General features: G+C 55.9%; 2 protein-coding genes across 2 annotated transcripts in view; one reads left to right on the top strand and one right to left on the bottom strand.

Moving 5' to 3' along the window:
* The window catches only part of LOC140399406 (rho guanine nucleotide exchange factor 3-like), a 930,630-nt gene that overhangs the window by 445,312 nt on the left and 469,082 nt on the right, over positions 1–16,236 (top strand). The gene's annotated exons all lie outside the window — the stretch shown is intronic.
* LOC140399382 (dynamin-1-like protein) overlaps positions 1–16,236 on the bottom strand; it is a 223,379-nt gene that overhangs the window by 40,020 nt on the left and 167,123 nt on the right. The window contains 1 exon segment of the mRNA XM_072488968.1: positions 15,578–15,687. Coding sequence (XP_072345069.1) covers positions 15,578–15,687 — 110 coding nt within the window.

Raw genomic sequence — 16,236 nt, 5'->3', positions numbered from 1 at the left:
ACTGTCAGTGTACACACCATCCTGACCTCTCTGCACTGTCAGTGTACACACCTCCCTGACCTCCCTGTACTGTGAGTGTACACACCACCCTGAACTCTCTGCACTGTCAGTGTACACATCTCCCTGACCACTCTGTACTGTGAGTGTACACACCACCCTGACCTCTCTGCACTGTCAGTGTACACACCTCCCTGACCTCTCTGCACTGTCAGTGTACACACCTCCCTGACCCCTCTGCACTGTCAGTGTACACACCTCCCTGTCCTCTCTGCACTGTCAGTGTACACACCTCCCAGACCTCTCTGCACTGTCAGTGTACACACCTCCCTGACCTCTCTGCACTGTCAGTGTACACACCTCCCTGACCTCTCTGCACTGTCAGTGTACACACCATCCTGACCTGTCTGCACTGTCAGTGGACACACCACCCTGACCTCTCTGCACTGTCAGTGTACACACCTCCCTGACCTCTCTGCACTGTCAGTGTACACACCTCCCTGACCTCTCTGCACTGTCAGTGTACACACCACCCTGACCTCTCTGCACTGTCAGTGTACACACCTCCCTGACCTCTCTGTACTGTCAGTGTACACACAATCCTGACCTCTCTGCACTGTCAATGTACACACCTCCCTGTCCTCTCTGCACTGTCAGTGTACACACCTCCCTGACCTCTCTGCACTGTCAGTGTACACACCATCCTGACCTGTCTGCACTGTCAGTGGACACACCACCCTGACCTCTCTGCACTGTCAGTGTACACACCTCCCTGACCCCGCTGCACTGTCAGTGTACACACCTCCCTGACCTCTCTGCACTGTCAGTGTACACACCTCCCTGTCCTCTCTGCACTGTGTGTACACACCTCCCTGACCCCGCTGCACTGTCAGTGTACACACCTCCCTGACCTCTCCGCACTGTCAGTGTACACACCTCCCTGACCTCTCTGTACTGTCAGTGTACACACCATCCTGACCTCTCTGCACTGTCAGTGTACACACCTCCCTGACCTCTCTGCACTGTCAGTGTACACACCGCCCTGACCTCTCTGCACTGTCAGTGTACACACCTCCCTGACCTCTCTGCACTGTCAGTGTACACACCTCCCTGTCCTCTCTGCACTGTCAGTGTACACACCTCCCTGACCTCTCTGTACTGTCAGTGTACACACCTCCCTGACCTCTCTGCACTGTGAGTATACACACCTCCCAGTCCTCTCTGCACTGTCAGTGTACACAACTCTCTGACCTCTCTGCACTGTCAGTGTACACAACATCCTGACCTCTCTGCACTGTCAGTGTACACACCTCCCTGACCCCTCTGCACTGTCAGTGTACACACCTCCCTGACCTCTCTGCACTGTCAGTGTACACAGCACCCTGACCTCTCTGCACTGTCAGTGTACACACCTCCCTGACCCCTCTGCACTGTCAGTGTACACACCATCCTGACCCCTCTGCACTGTCAGTGTACACACCTCCCTGACCTCTCTGCACTGTCAGTGTACACACCTCCCTGACCTCTCTGCACTGTCAGTGTACACACCTCCCTGACCTCTCTGCACTGTCAGTGTACACACCATCCTGACCTCTCTGCACTGTCAGTGTACACACCGCCCTGACCTCTCTGCACTGTCAGTGTACACACCTCCCTGTCCTCTCTGCACTGTCAGTGTACACACCACCCTGACCTCTCTGCACTGTCAGTGTACACACCTCCCTGACCTCTCTGCACTGTCAGTGTACACACCTCCCTGACCTCTCTGCACTGTCAGTGTACACACCTCCCTGACCTCTCTGCACTGTCAGTGTACACACCTCCCTGTCCTCTCTGCACTGTCAGTGTACACACCTCCCTGACCTCTCTGCACTGTCAGTGTACACACCTCCCTGACCTCTCTGCACTGTCAGTGTACACACCTCCCTGACCCCGCTGCACTGTCAGTGTACACACCTCCCTGACCTCTCTGCACTGTCAGTGTACACACCTCCCTGACCTCTCTGCACTGTCAGTGTACACACCTCCCTGACCTCTCTGCACTGTCAGTGTACACACCTCCGTGTCCTCTCTGCACTGTCAGTGTACACACCTCCCTGACCTCTCTGCACTGTCAGTGTACACACCTCCCTGACCTCTCTGCACTGTCAGTGTACTCACCTCCCTGACCTCTCTGCACTGTCAGTGTACACACCTCCCTGACCTCTCTGCATAGTCAGTGTACACACCTCCCTGTCCTCTCTGCACTGTCAGTGTACACACCTCCCTGACCTCTCTGCACTGTCAGTGTACACACCTCCCTGACCTCTCTGCACTGTCAGTGTACACACCTCCCTGACCTCTCTGCACTGTCAGTGTACACACCTCCCTGACCTCTCTGTACTGTCAGTGTACACACCATCCTGACCTCTCTGCACTGTGTGTACACACCTCCCTGACCTCTCTGCACTGTCAGTGTACACACCACCCTGACCTCTCTGCACTGTCAGTGTACACACCTCCCTGACCCCGCTGCACTGTCAGTGTACACACCTCCCTGACCTCTCTGCACTGTCAGTGTACACACCTCCCTGACCCCGCTGCACTGTCAGTGTACACACAATCCTGACCTCTCTGCACTGTCAATGTACACACCTCCCTGACCTCTCTGCACTGTCAGTGTACACACCTCCCTGACCTCTCTGCACTGTCAGTGTACACACCTCCCTGACCCCGCTGCACTGTCAGTGTACACACCTCCCTGACCTCTCTGCACTGTCAGTGTACACACCTCCCTGACCCCGCTGCACTGTCAGTGTACACACCATCCTGACCTGTCTGCACTGTCAGTGCACACACCACCCTGACCTCTCTGCACTGTCAGTGTACACACCTCCCTGACCCCGCTGCACTGTCAGTGTACACACCTCCCTGACCTCTCTGCACTGTCAGTGCACACACCACCCTGACCTCTCTGCACTGTCAGTGTACACACCTCCCTGACCTCTCTGCACTGTCAGTGTACACACCATCCTGACCTGTCTGCACTGTCAGTGGACACACCACCCTGACCTCTCTGCACTGTCAGTGTACACACCTCCCTGACCCCGCTGCACTGTCAGTGTACACACCTCCCTGACCTCTCTGTACTGTCAGTGTACACACCTCCCTGTCCTCTCTCCACTGTGTACACACCTCCCTGACCTCTCTGCACTGTCAGTGTACACACCACCCTGACCTCTCTGCACTGTCAGTGTACACACCGCCCTGACCTCTCTGCACTGTCAGTGTACACACCTCCCTGACCTCTCTGCACTGTCAGTGTACACACCTCCCTGACCTCTCTGCACTGTCAGTGTACACACCTCCCTGTCCTCTCTGCACTGTGTGTACACACCTCCCTGACCCCGCTGCACTGTCAGTGTACACACCTCCCTGACCTCTCTGCACTGTCAGTGTACACACCTCCCTGACCTCTCTGCACTGTCAGTGTACACACCTCCCTGACCTCTCTGCACTGTCAGTGTACACACCACCCTGACCTCTCTGCACTGTCAGTGTACACACCTCCCTGACCTCTCTGCACTGTCAGTGTACACACCTCCCTGACCTCTCTGCACTGTCAGTGTACACACCTCCCTGTCCTCTCTCCACTGTGTACACACCTCCCTGACCTCTCTGCACTGTGAGTGTACACACCTCCCTGTCCTCTCTGCACTGTCAGTGTACACACCTCCCTGACCTCTCTGCACTGTCAGTGTACACACCTCCCTGACCCCGCTGCACTGTCAGTGTACACACCTCCCTGACCTCTCTGCACTGTCAGTGTACACACCTCCCTGACCTCTCTGCACTGTCAGTGTACACACCTCCCTGACCTCTCTGCACTGAGAGTATACACACCTCCCAGTCCTCTCTGCACTGTCAGTGTACACACCTCCCTGACCCCTCTGCACTGTCAGTATACACACCATCCTGACCTCTCTGCACTGTCAGTGTACACACCATCCTGACCTCTCTGCACTGTCAGTGTACACACCTCCCTGACCTCCCTGTACTGTGAGTGTACACACCACCCTGAACTCTCTGCACTGTCAGTGTACACATCTCCCTGACCACTCTGTACTGTGAGTGTACACACCACCCTGACCTCTCTGCACTGTCAGTGTACACACCTCCCTGACCTCTCTGCACTGTCAGTGTACACACCTCCCTGACCCCTCTGCACTGTCAGTGTACACACCTCCCTGTCCTCTCTGCACTGTCAGTGTACACACCTCCCTGTCCTCTCTGCACTGTCAGTGTACACACCTCCCAGACCTCTCTGCACTGTCAGTGTACACACCTCCCAGACCTCTCTGCACTGTCAGTGTACACACCTCCCTGACCTCTCTGCACTGTCAGTGTACACACCTCCCTGACCTCTCTGCACTGTCAGTGTACACACCTCCCTGACCTCTCTGCACTGTCAGTGTACACACCTCCCTGACCTCTCTGCACTGTCAGTGTACACACCTCCCTGACCTCTCTGCACTGTCAGTGTACACACCACCCTGACCTCTCTGCACTGTCAGTGTACACACCTCCCTGACCTCTCTGCACTGTCAGTGTACACACCTCCCTGACCTCTCTGTACTGTCAGTGTACACACAATCCTGACCTCTCTGCACTGTCAATGTACACACCTCCCTGACCTCTCTGCACTGTGAGTGTACACACCATCCTGACCTGTCTGCACTGTCAGTGGACACACCACCCTGACCTCTCTGCACTGTCAGTGTACACACCTCCCTGACCCCGCTGCACTGTCAGTGTACACACCTCCCTGACCTCTCTGCACTGTCAGTGTACACACCTCCCTGTCCTCTCTGCACTGTGTGTACACACCTCCCTGACCCCGCTGCACTGTCTGTGTACACACCTCCCTGACCTCTCCGCACTGTCAGTGTACACACCTCCCTGACCTCTCTGTACTGTCAGTGTACACACCATCCTGACCTCTCTGCACTGTCAGTGTACACACCTCCCTGACCTCTCTGCACTGTCAGTGTACACACCGCCCTGACCTCTCTGCACTGTCAGTGTACACACCTCCCTGACCTCTCTGCACTGAGAGTATACACACCATCCTGACCTCTCTGCACTGTGTGTACACACCTCCCTGACCTCTCTGCACTGTCAGTGTACACACCTCCCTGACCTCTCTGCACTGTCAGTGTACACAACTCTCTGACCTCTCTGCACTGTCAGTGTACACACCTCCCTGACCTCTCTGCACTGTCAGTGTACACACCTCCCTGACCTCTCTGCACTGTCAGTGTACACACCTCCCTGTCCTCTCTGCACTGTCAGTGTACACACCGCCCTGACCTCTCTGCACTGTCAGTGTACACACCATCCTGACCTCTCTGCACTGTCAGTGTACACACCTCCCTGACCCCTCTGCACTGTCAGTGTACACACCTCCCTGACCTCTCTGCACTGTCAGTGTACACAGCTCCCTGACCTCTCTGCACTGTCAGTGTACACACCTCCCTGACCCCTCTGCACTGTCAGTGTACACACCATCCTGACCCCTCTGCACTGTCAGTGTACACACCTCCCTGACCTCTCTGCACTGTCAGTGTACACACCTCCCTGACCTCTCTGCACTGTCAGTGTACACACCTCCCTGACCTCTCTGCACTGTCAGTGTACACACCATCCTGACCTCTCTGCACTGTCAGTGTACACACCGCCCTGACCTCTCTGCACTGTCAGTGTACACACCTCCCTGTCCTCTCTGCACTGTCAGTGTACACACCACCCTGACCTCTCTGCACTGTCAGTGTACACACCTCCCTGACCTCTCTGCACTGTCAGTGTACACACCTCCCTGTCCTCTCTGCACTGTCAGTGTACACACCTCCCTGTCCTCTCTGCACTGTCAGTGTACGCACCTCCCTGACCTCTCTGCACTGTCAGTGTACACACCTCCCTGACCCCGCTGCACTGTCAGTGTACACACCTCCCTGACCTCTCTGCACTGAGAGTATACACACCTCCCAGTCCTCTCTGCACTGTCAGTGTACACACCTCCCTGACCCCTCTGCACTGTCAGTATACACACCATCCTGACCTCTCTGCACTGTCAGTGTACACACCTCCCTGACCCCGCTGCACTGTCAGTGTACACACCTCCCTGACCTCTCTGCACTGTCAGTGTACACACCTCCCTGACCTCTCTGCACTGTCAGTGTACACACCTCCCTGACCTCTCTGCACTGAGAGTATACACACCTCCCAGTCCTCTCTGCACTGTCAGTGTACACACCTCCCTGACCCCTCTGCACTGTCAGTATACACACCATCCTGACCTCTCTGCACTGTCAGTGTACACACCATCCTGACCTCTCTGCACTGTCAGTGTACACACCTCCCTGTACTGTGAGTGTACACACCACCCTGAACTCTCTGCACTGTCAGTGTACACATCTCCCTGACCACTCTGTACTGTGAGTGTACACACCACCCTGACCTCTCTGCACTGTCAGTGTACACACCTCCCTGACCTCTCTGCACTGTCAGTGTACACACCTCCCTGACCCCTCTGCACTGTCAGTGGACACACCTCCCTGTCCTCTCTGCACTGTCAGTGTACACACCTCCCAGACCTCTCTGCACTGTCAGTGTACACACCTCCCTGACCTCTCTGCACTGTCAGTGTACACACCTCCCTGACCTCTCTGCACTGTCAGTGTACACACCTCCCTGACCTCTCTGCACTGTCAGTGTACACACCTCCCTGACCTCTCTGCACTGTCAGTGTACACACCTCCCTGACCTCTCTGCACTGTCAGTGTACACACCACCCTGACCTCTCTGCACTGTCAGTGTACACACCTCCCTGACCTCTCTGCACTGTCAGTGTACACACCTCCCTGACCTCTCTGTACTGTCAGTGTACACACAATCCTGACCTCTCTGCACTGTCAATGTACACACCTCCCTGACCTCTCTGCACTGTGAGTGTACACACCATCCTGACCTGTCTGCACTGTCAGTGGACACACCACCCTGACCTCTCTGCACTGTCAGTGTACACACCTCCCTGACCCCGCTGCACTGTCAGTGTACACACCTCCCTGACCTCTCTGCACTGTCAGTGTACACACCTCCCTGTCCTCTCTGCACTGTGTGTACACACCTCCCTGACCCCGCTGCACTGTCAGTGTACACACCTCCCTGACCTCTCCGCACTGTCAGTGTACACACCTCCCTGACCTCTCTGTACTGTCAGTGTACACACCATCCTGACCTCTCTGCACTGTCAGTGTACACACCTCCCTGACCTCTCTGCACTGTCAGTGTACACACCGCCCTGACCTCTCTGCACTGTCAGTGTACACACCTCCCTGACCTCTCTGCACTGTCAGTGTACACACCTCCCTGTCCTCTCTGCACTGTCAGTGTACACACCTCCCTGACCTCTCTGTACTGTCAGTGTACACACCTCCCTGACCTCTCTGCACTGTCAGTGTACACACCTCCCTGACCTCTCTGCACTGTGAGTATACACACCTCCCAGTCCTCTCTGCACTGTCAGTGTCCACACCATCCTGACCTCTCTGCACTGTCAGTGTACACACCTCCCTGATCCCGCTGCACTGTCAGTGTACACACCTCCCTGACCTCTCTGCACTGTCAGTGTACACAGCTCCCTGACCTCTCTGCACTGTCAGTGTACACACCTCCCTGACCCCTCTGCACTGTCAGTGTACACACCTCCCTGACCTCTCTGCACTGTCAGTGTACACAGCTCCCTGACCTCTCTGCACTGTCAGTGTACACACCTCCCTGACCCCTCTGCACTGTCAGTGTACACACCATCCTGACCCCTCTGCACTGTCAGTGTACACACCTCCCTGACCTCTCTGCACTGTCAGTGTACACACCTCCCTGACCTCTCTGCACTGTCAGTGTACACACCTCCCTGACCTCTCTGCACTGTCAGTGTACACACCATCCTGACCTCTCTGCACTGTCAGTGTACACACCGCCCTGACCTCTCTGCACTGTCAGTGTACACACCTCCCTGTCCTCTCTGCACTGTCAGTGTACACACCACCCTGACCTCTCTGCACTGTCAGTGTACACACCTCCCTGACCTCTCTGCACTGTCAGTGTACACACCTCCCTGTCCTCTCTGCACTGTCAGTGTACACACCTCCCTGTCCTCTCTGCACTGTCAGTGTACGCACCTCCCTGACCTCTCTGCACTGTCAGTGTACACACCTCCCTGACCCCGCTGCACTGTCAGTGTACACACCTCCCTGACCTCTCTGCACTGTCAGTGTACACACCTCCCTGACCTCTCTGCACTGTCAGTGTACACACCTCCGTGTCCTCTCTGCACTGTCAGTGTACACACCTCCCTGACCTCTCTGCACTGTCAGTGTACACACCTCCCTGACCTCTCTGCATAGTCAGTGTACACACCTCCCTGTCCTCTCTGCACTGTCAGTGTACACACCTCCCTGACCTCTCTGCACTGTCAGTGTACACACCTCCCTGACCTCTCTGCACTGTCAGTGTACACACCTCCCTGACCTCTCTGCACTGTCAGTGTACACACCTCCCTGACCTCTCTGTACTGTCAGTGTACACACCTCCCTGACCTCTCTGCACTGTCAGTGTACACACCGCCCTGACCTCTCTGCACTGTCAGTGTACACACCTCCCTGACCCCGCTGCACTGTCAGTGTACACACCTCCCTGACCCCGCTGCACTGTCAGTGTACACACCATCCTGACCTCTCTGCACTGTCAGTGTACACACCTCCCTGACCTCTCTGCACTGTCAGTGTACACACCTCCCTGACCCCGCTGCACTGTCAGTGTACACACAATCCTGACCTCTCTGCACTGTCAATGTACACTCCTCCCTGACCTCTCTGCACTGTCAGTGTACACACCTCCCTGACCTCTCTGCACTGTCAGTGTACACACCTCCCTGACCCCGCTGCACTGTCAGTGTACACACCTCCCTGACCTCTCTGCACTGTCAGTGTACACACCTCCCTGACCCCGCTGCACTGTCAGTGTACACCCAATCCTGACCTCTCTGCACTGTCAATGTACACTCCTCCCTGACCTCTCTGCACTGTCAGTGTACACACCTCCCTGACCTCTCTGCACTGTCAGTGTACACACCTCCCTGACCCCGCTGCACTGTCAGTGTACACACCTCCCTGACCTCTCTGCACCGTCAGTGTACACACCTCCCTGACCTCTCTGCACTGTCAGTGTACACACCTCCCTGACCTCTCTGCACTGTCAGTGTACACACCTCCCTGACCCCGCTGCACTGTCAGTGTACACACCATCCTGACCTGTCTGCACTGTCAGTGCACACACCACCCTGACCCCGCTGCACTGTCAGTGTACACACCTCCCTGACCTCTCTGCACTGTCAGTGTACACACCTCCCTGACCCCGCTGCACTGTCAGTGTACACACCTCCCTGACCTCTCTGCACTGTCAGTGTACACACCTCCCTGACCTCTCTGCACTGTCAGTGTACACACCGCCCTGACCTCTCTGCACTGTCAGTGTACACACCTCCCTGACCCCGCTGCACTGTCAGCGTACACACCATCCTGACCTGTCTGCACTGTCAGTGGACACACCACCCTGACCTCTCTGCACTGTCAGTGTACACACCTCCCTGACCTCTCTGCACCGTCAGTGTACACACCTCCCTGACCTCTCTGCACTGTCAGTGTACACACCTCCCTGACCTCTCTGCACTGTCAGTGTACACACCTCCCTGACCCCGCTGCACTGTCAGTGTACACACCATCCTGACCTGTCTGCACTGTCAGTGCACACACCACCCTGACCCCGCTGCACTGTCAGTGTACACACCTCCCTGACCTCTCTGCACTGTCAGTGTACACACCTCCCTGACCCCGCTGCACTGTCAGTGTACACACCTCCCTGACCTCTCTGCACTGTCAGTGTACACACCTCCCTGACCTCTCTGCACTGTCAGTGTACACACCGCCCTGACCTCTCTGCACTGTCAGTGTACACACCTCCCTGACCCCGCTGCACTGTCAGCGTACACACCATCCTGACCTGTCTGCACTGTCAGTGAACACACCACCCTGACCTCTCTGCACTGTCAGTGTACACACCTCCCTGACCCCGCTGCACTGTCAGTGTACACACCTCCCTGACCTCTCTGTACTGTCAGTGTACACACCATCCTGACCTCTCTGCACTGTGTACACACCACCCTGACCTCTCTGTACTGTCAGTGTACACACCTCCCTGACTTCTCTGCAGTGTCAGTGTACACACCTCCCTGTCCTGTCTGCACTGTGTGTACACACCTCCCTGACCCCGCTGCACTGTCAGTGTACACACCTCCCTGACCCCGCTGCACTGTCAGTGTACACACCTCCCTGACTTCTCTGCAGTGTCAGTGTACACACCTCCCTGTCCTGTCTGCACTGTGTGTACACACCTCCCTGACCCCGCTGCACTGTCAGTGTACACACCTCCCTGACCTCTCTGCACTGTCAGTGTACACACCTCCCTGACCTCTCTGCACTGTCAGTGTACACACCTCCCTGACCTCTCTGCACTGTCAGTGTACACACCTCCCTGACCTCTCTGCACTGTGAGTGTACACACCTCCCTGTCCTCTCTGCACTGTCAGTGTACACACCTCCCTGCACTGTCAGTGTACACACCTCCCTGACCTCTCTGCACTGTCAGTGTACACACCTCCCTGACCTCTCTGCACTGTCAGTGTACACACCATCCTGACCTGTCTGCACTGTCAGTGGACACACCACCATGACCTCTCTGTACTGTCAGTGTACACACCACCCTGACCTCTCTGCACTGTCAGTGTACACACCTCCCTGACCTCTCTGCACTGTGTACACACCACCCTGACCTCTCTGTACTGTCAGTGTACACACCTCCCTGACCTCTCACCACTGTCAGTGTACACACCTCCCTGTCCTCTCTGCACTGTCAGTGTACACACCTCCCTGACCCCGCTGCACTGTCAGTGTACACACCTCCCTGACCTCTCTGTACTGTCAGTGTACACTCCTCCCTGACCTCTCTGCACTGTCAGTGTACACACCTCCCTGACCTCTCTGCACTGTCAGTGTACACACCTCCCTGACCCCGCTGCACTGTCAGTGTACACACCTCCCTGACCTCTCTGCACTGTCAGTGTACACACCTCCCTGACCCCGCTGCACTGTCAGTGTACACACAATCCTGACCTCTCTGCACTGTCAATGTACACTCCTCCCTGACCTCTCTGCACTGTCAGTGTACACACCTCCCTGACCTCTCTGCACTGTCAGTGTACACACCTCCCTGACCCCGCTGCACTGTCAGTGTACACACCTCCCTGACCTCTCTGCACCGTCAGTGTACACACCTCCCTGACCTCTCTGCACTGTCAGTGTACACACCTCCCTGACCTCTCTGCACTGTCAGTGTACACACCTCCCTGACCCCGCTGCACTGTCAGTGTACACACCATCCTGACCTGTCTGCACTGTCAGTGCACACACCACCCTGACCCCGCTGCACTGTCAGTGTACACACCTCCCTGACCTCTCTGCACTGTCAGTGTACACACCTCCCTGACCCCGCTGCACTGTCAGTGTACACACCTCCCTGACCTCTCTGCACTGTCAGTGTACACACCTCCCTGACCTCTCTGCACTGTCAGTGTACACACCGCCCTGACCTCTCTGCACTGTCAGTGTACACACCTCCCTGACCCCGCTGCACTGTCAGCGTACACACCATCCTGACCTGTCTGCACTGTCAGTGGACACACCACCCTGACCTCTCTGCACTGTCAGTGCACACACCTCCCTGACCTCTCTGCACCGTCAGTGTACACACCTCCCTGACCTCTCTGCACTGTCAGTGTACACACCTCCCTGACCTCTCTGCACTGTCAGTGTACACACCTCCCTGACCCCGCTGCACTGTCAGTGTACACACCATCCTGACCTGTCTGCACTGTCAGTGCACACACCACCCTGACCCCGCTGCACTGTCAGTGTACACACCTCCCTGACCTCTCTGCACTGTCAGTGTACACACCTCCCTGACCCCGCTGCACTGTCAGTGTACACACCTCCCTGACCTCTCTGCACTGTCAGTGTACACACCTCCCTGACCTCTCTGCACTGTCAGTGTACACACCGCCCTGACCTCTCTGCACTGTCAGTGTACACACCTCCCTGACCCCGCTGCACTGTCAGCGTACACACCATCCTGACCTGTCTGCACTGTCAGTGGACACACCACCCTGACCTCTCTGCACTGTCAGTGTACACACCTCCCTGACCCCGCTGCACTGTCAGTGTACACACCTCCCTGACCTCTCTGTACTGTCAGTGTACACACCATCCTGACCTCTCTGCACTGTGTACACACCACCCTGACCTCTCTGTACTGTCAGTGTACACACCTCCCTGACTTCTCTGCAGTGTCAGTGTACACACCTCCCTGTCCTGTCTGCACTGTGTGTACACACCTCCCTGACCCCGCTGCACTGTCAGTGTACACACCTCCCTGACCCCGCTGCACTGTCAGTGTACACACCTCCCTGACTTCTCTGCAGTGTCAGTGTGCACACCTCCCTGTCCTGTCTGCACTGTGTGTACACACCTCCCTGACCCCGCTGCACTGTCAGTGTACACACCTCCCTGACCTCTCTGCACTGTCAGTGTACACACCTCCCTGACCTCTCTGCACTGTCAGTGTACACACCTCCCTGACCTCTCTGCACTGTCAGTGTACACACCTCCCTGACCTCTCTGCACTGTGAGTGTACACACCTCCCTGTCCTCTCTGCACTGTCAGTGTACACACCTCCCTGCACTGTCAGTGTACACACCTCCCTGACCTCTCTGCACTGTCAGTGTACACACCTCCCTGACCTCTCTGCACTGTCAGTGTACACACCATCCTGACCTGTCTGCACTGTCAGTGGACACACCACCATGACCTCTCTGTACTGTCAGTGTACACACCACCCTGACCTCTCTGCACTGTCAGTGTACACACCTCCCTGACCTCTCTGCACTGTGTACACACCACCCTGACCTCTCTGTACTGTCAGTGTACACACCTCCCTGACCTCTCACCACTGTCAGTGTACACACCTCCCTGTCCTCTCTGCACTGTCAGTGTACACACCTCCCTGACCCCGCTGCACTGTCAGTGTACACACCTCCCTGACCTCTCTGTACTGTCAGTGTACACACCTCCCTGACCTCTCTGCACTGTGTGTACACACCTCCCTGACCTCTCTGTACTGTCAGTGTACACACCTCCCTGACCTCTCTGCACTGTCAGTGTACACACCATCCTGACCTCTCTGTACTGTCAGTGTACACACCTCCCTGACCCCTCTGCACTGTCAGTGTACACACCTCCCTGACCTCTCTGCACTGTCAGTGTACACACCTCCCTGACCTCTCTGCACTGTCAGTGTACACACCTCCCTGACCCCTCTGCACTGTCAGTGTACACACCTCCCTGACCTCTCTGCACTGTCAGTGTACACACCTCCCTGACCTCTCTGCACTGTCAGTGTACACACCTCCCTGACCTCTCTGCACTGTCAGTGTACACACCACCCTGACCTCTCTGCACTGTCAGTGTACACACCTCCCTGACCTCTCTGCACTGTCAGTGTACACACCACCCTGACCTCTCTGCACTGTGAGTGTACACACCTCCCTGACCTCTCTGCACTGTGAGTGTACACACCTCCCTGACCTCTCTGTACTGTGAGTGTACACACCTCCCTGACCCCGCTGCACTGTCAGTGTTCACACCTCCCTGACCTCTCTGCACTGTCAGTGTACACACCTCCCTGACCTCTCTGCACTGTCAGTGTACACACCTCCCTGACCTCTCTGTACTGTCAGTGTACACACCATCCTGACCTCTCTGCACTGTGTACACACCACCCTGACCTCTCTGCACTGTCAGTGTACACACCTCCCTGACCTCTCTGCACTGTCAGTGTACACACCTCCCTGACCTCTCTGCACTGTGAGTGTACACACCTCCCTGACCCCGCTGCACTGTGTGTACACACCTCCCTGACCTCTCTGCACTGTCAGTGTACACACCTCCCTGTCCTCTCTGTACTGTCAGTGTGCACACCTCCCTGACCTCTCTGCACTGTCAGTGTACACACCTCCCTGACCCCGCTGCACTGTCAGTGTACACACCTCCCTGACCTCTCTGCACTGTCAGTGTACACACCGCCCTGACCTCTCTGCACTGTCAGTGTACACACCTCCCTGACCTCTCTGCACTGTGAGTGTACACACCTCCCTGACCTCTCTGCACTGTCAGTGTACACACCTCCCTGACCTCTCTGAACTGTCAGTGTACACACCCCCTGACCCCTCTGCACTGTCAGTGTACACACCGCCCTGACCTCTCTGCACTGTCAGTGTACACACTACCCTGACCTCTCTGCACTGTCAGTGTACACACCTCCCTGACCTCTCTGCACTGTCAGTGTACACACCTCCCTGACCTCTCTGCACTGTCACTGTACACACCGCCCTGACCTCTCTGTACTGTCAGTGTACACACCGCCCTGACCTCTCTGCACTGTCAGTGTACACACCTCCCTGACCTCTCTGCACTGTCAGTGTACACACCTCCCTGACCTCTCTGCACTGTCACTGTACACACCGCCCTGACCTCTCTGCACTGTCAGTGTACACACCGCCCTGACCTCTCTGCACTGTCAGTGTACACACCATCCTGACCTCTCTGTACTGTCAGTGTACACACCTCCCTGACCTCTCTGCACTGTCAGTGTACACACCTCCCTGACCCCTCTGCACTGTGTACACACCTCCCTGACCTCTCTGCACTGTCAGTGTACACACCTCCCTGACCTCTCTGCACTGTCAGTGTACACACCTCCATGACCCCTCTGCACTGTGTACACACCTCCCTGACCTCTCTGCACTGTCAGTGTACACACCTCCCTGACCTCTCTGCACTGTCAGTGTACACACCTCCCTGACCCCTCTGCACTGTGTACACACCTCCCTGACCTCTCTGCACTGTCAGTGTACACACCTCCCTGACCTCTGCACTGTCAGTGTACAGACTGGAGAACGTGCAGACTCCGCACAGACAGTGGTCTCAACAATCCTGTATAAACGTGAATAAACATCCAGTCTTCTGCTCGTATATCATACGTTTGTATATTCCATTTCCTTTGCAATAAAAGCCATCATTCCATTTGCCTTTCGAACAACGCTCCGTACTTGCAGACCAACTTTGTAAATCATGTACCAGGACCGCCAGATCCCCCTGCAGCTCACCTTCAGCAATCCCTCTGCAGGGAAATGCTGCACTGCTTTGCTCGACCTCAATCCTCTTGAGTACACGCGCCTTTGGGTGGGGAGATTAGAGCAGACTGCCAGGAGAATGTCAGCACCGAGACATTGGAAGAGACAGAGGAAGGGCAGCGGAGGCAGCGGATGGGAAGCAGAGGCCACGTTGAGCAAACGGAATCCCGCAAACTCACCTGTCCTGAATGGTCTTGCGGACAATGAGAAAGTAGGATTTGATCAGCCGCTGGATGACCTCGCAGTCCCGTTGTTCCCGGAGACTCAACTTGCGCGACACCGGCACCGGCTGCAAGATACAGAGTGAGACGGTTAAAACCAGCTTGCACACCCACGGGTCTCGCACACAGGATGTTGAACAACGTCCTGGTGTACAGAGTAACCCACGGGTCTCGCACACAAGAGTGGACCAGCCACCTCACGCCGCCCCACACAGGCAGCAGCTGCCCACCCTCCCTCTCTGACCCATACTGACTCATTGTCTGCCCCCCCCCCCTCCCCCCGACAGCCAGAGCTCTCTGATCCAACTCCACTGATAGAAATTGACTAATCTAGTCAGGTACAAGGGATTTCAAGGTGAACTCATTGAGAATAATTGACTACAATCATATTATCCATGAGAGTAAGGGACGCCGAATAGCTGGGAACATTTTGCAAGTTGCGTGAGACTTGCTTAAGATTGTAAGAACAGTGATGTCAACTAGCTAAAAGGCCCCACAGTAAAGAAGTGGTAGTTCCGTCTCGATGCTAACAGCCAGTCTCGGGCTGATAATCTCTTAGCAAAAACGGTGTTTCTCCAATAAAGCAGATGTGGATAAGTTGGAAAATTGACAGGCGA

The sequence above is a fragment of the Scyliorhinus torazame genome, chromosome 22 (genome assembly GCF_047496885.1).
Source record: "Scyliorhinus torazame isolate Kashiwa2021f chromosome 22, sScyTor2.1, whole genome shotgun sequence".
NCBI lineage: Eukaryota > Metazoa > Chordata > Chondrichthyes > Carcharhiniformes > Scyliorhinidae > Scyliorhinus > Scyliorhinus torazame.
Note: the sequence above shows the minus strand (reverse complement) of the source record. Positions and strands in the feature narration are given on the sequence as shown.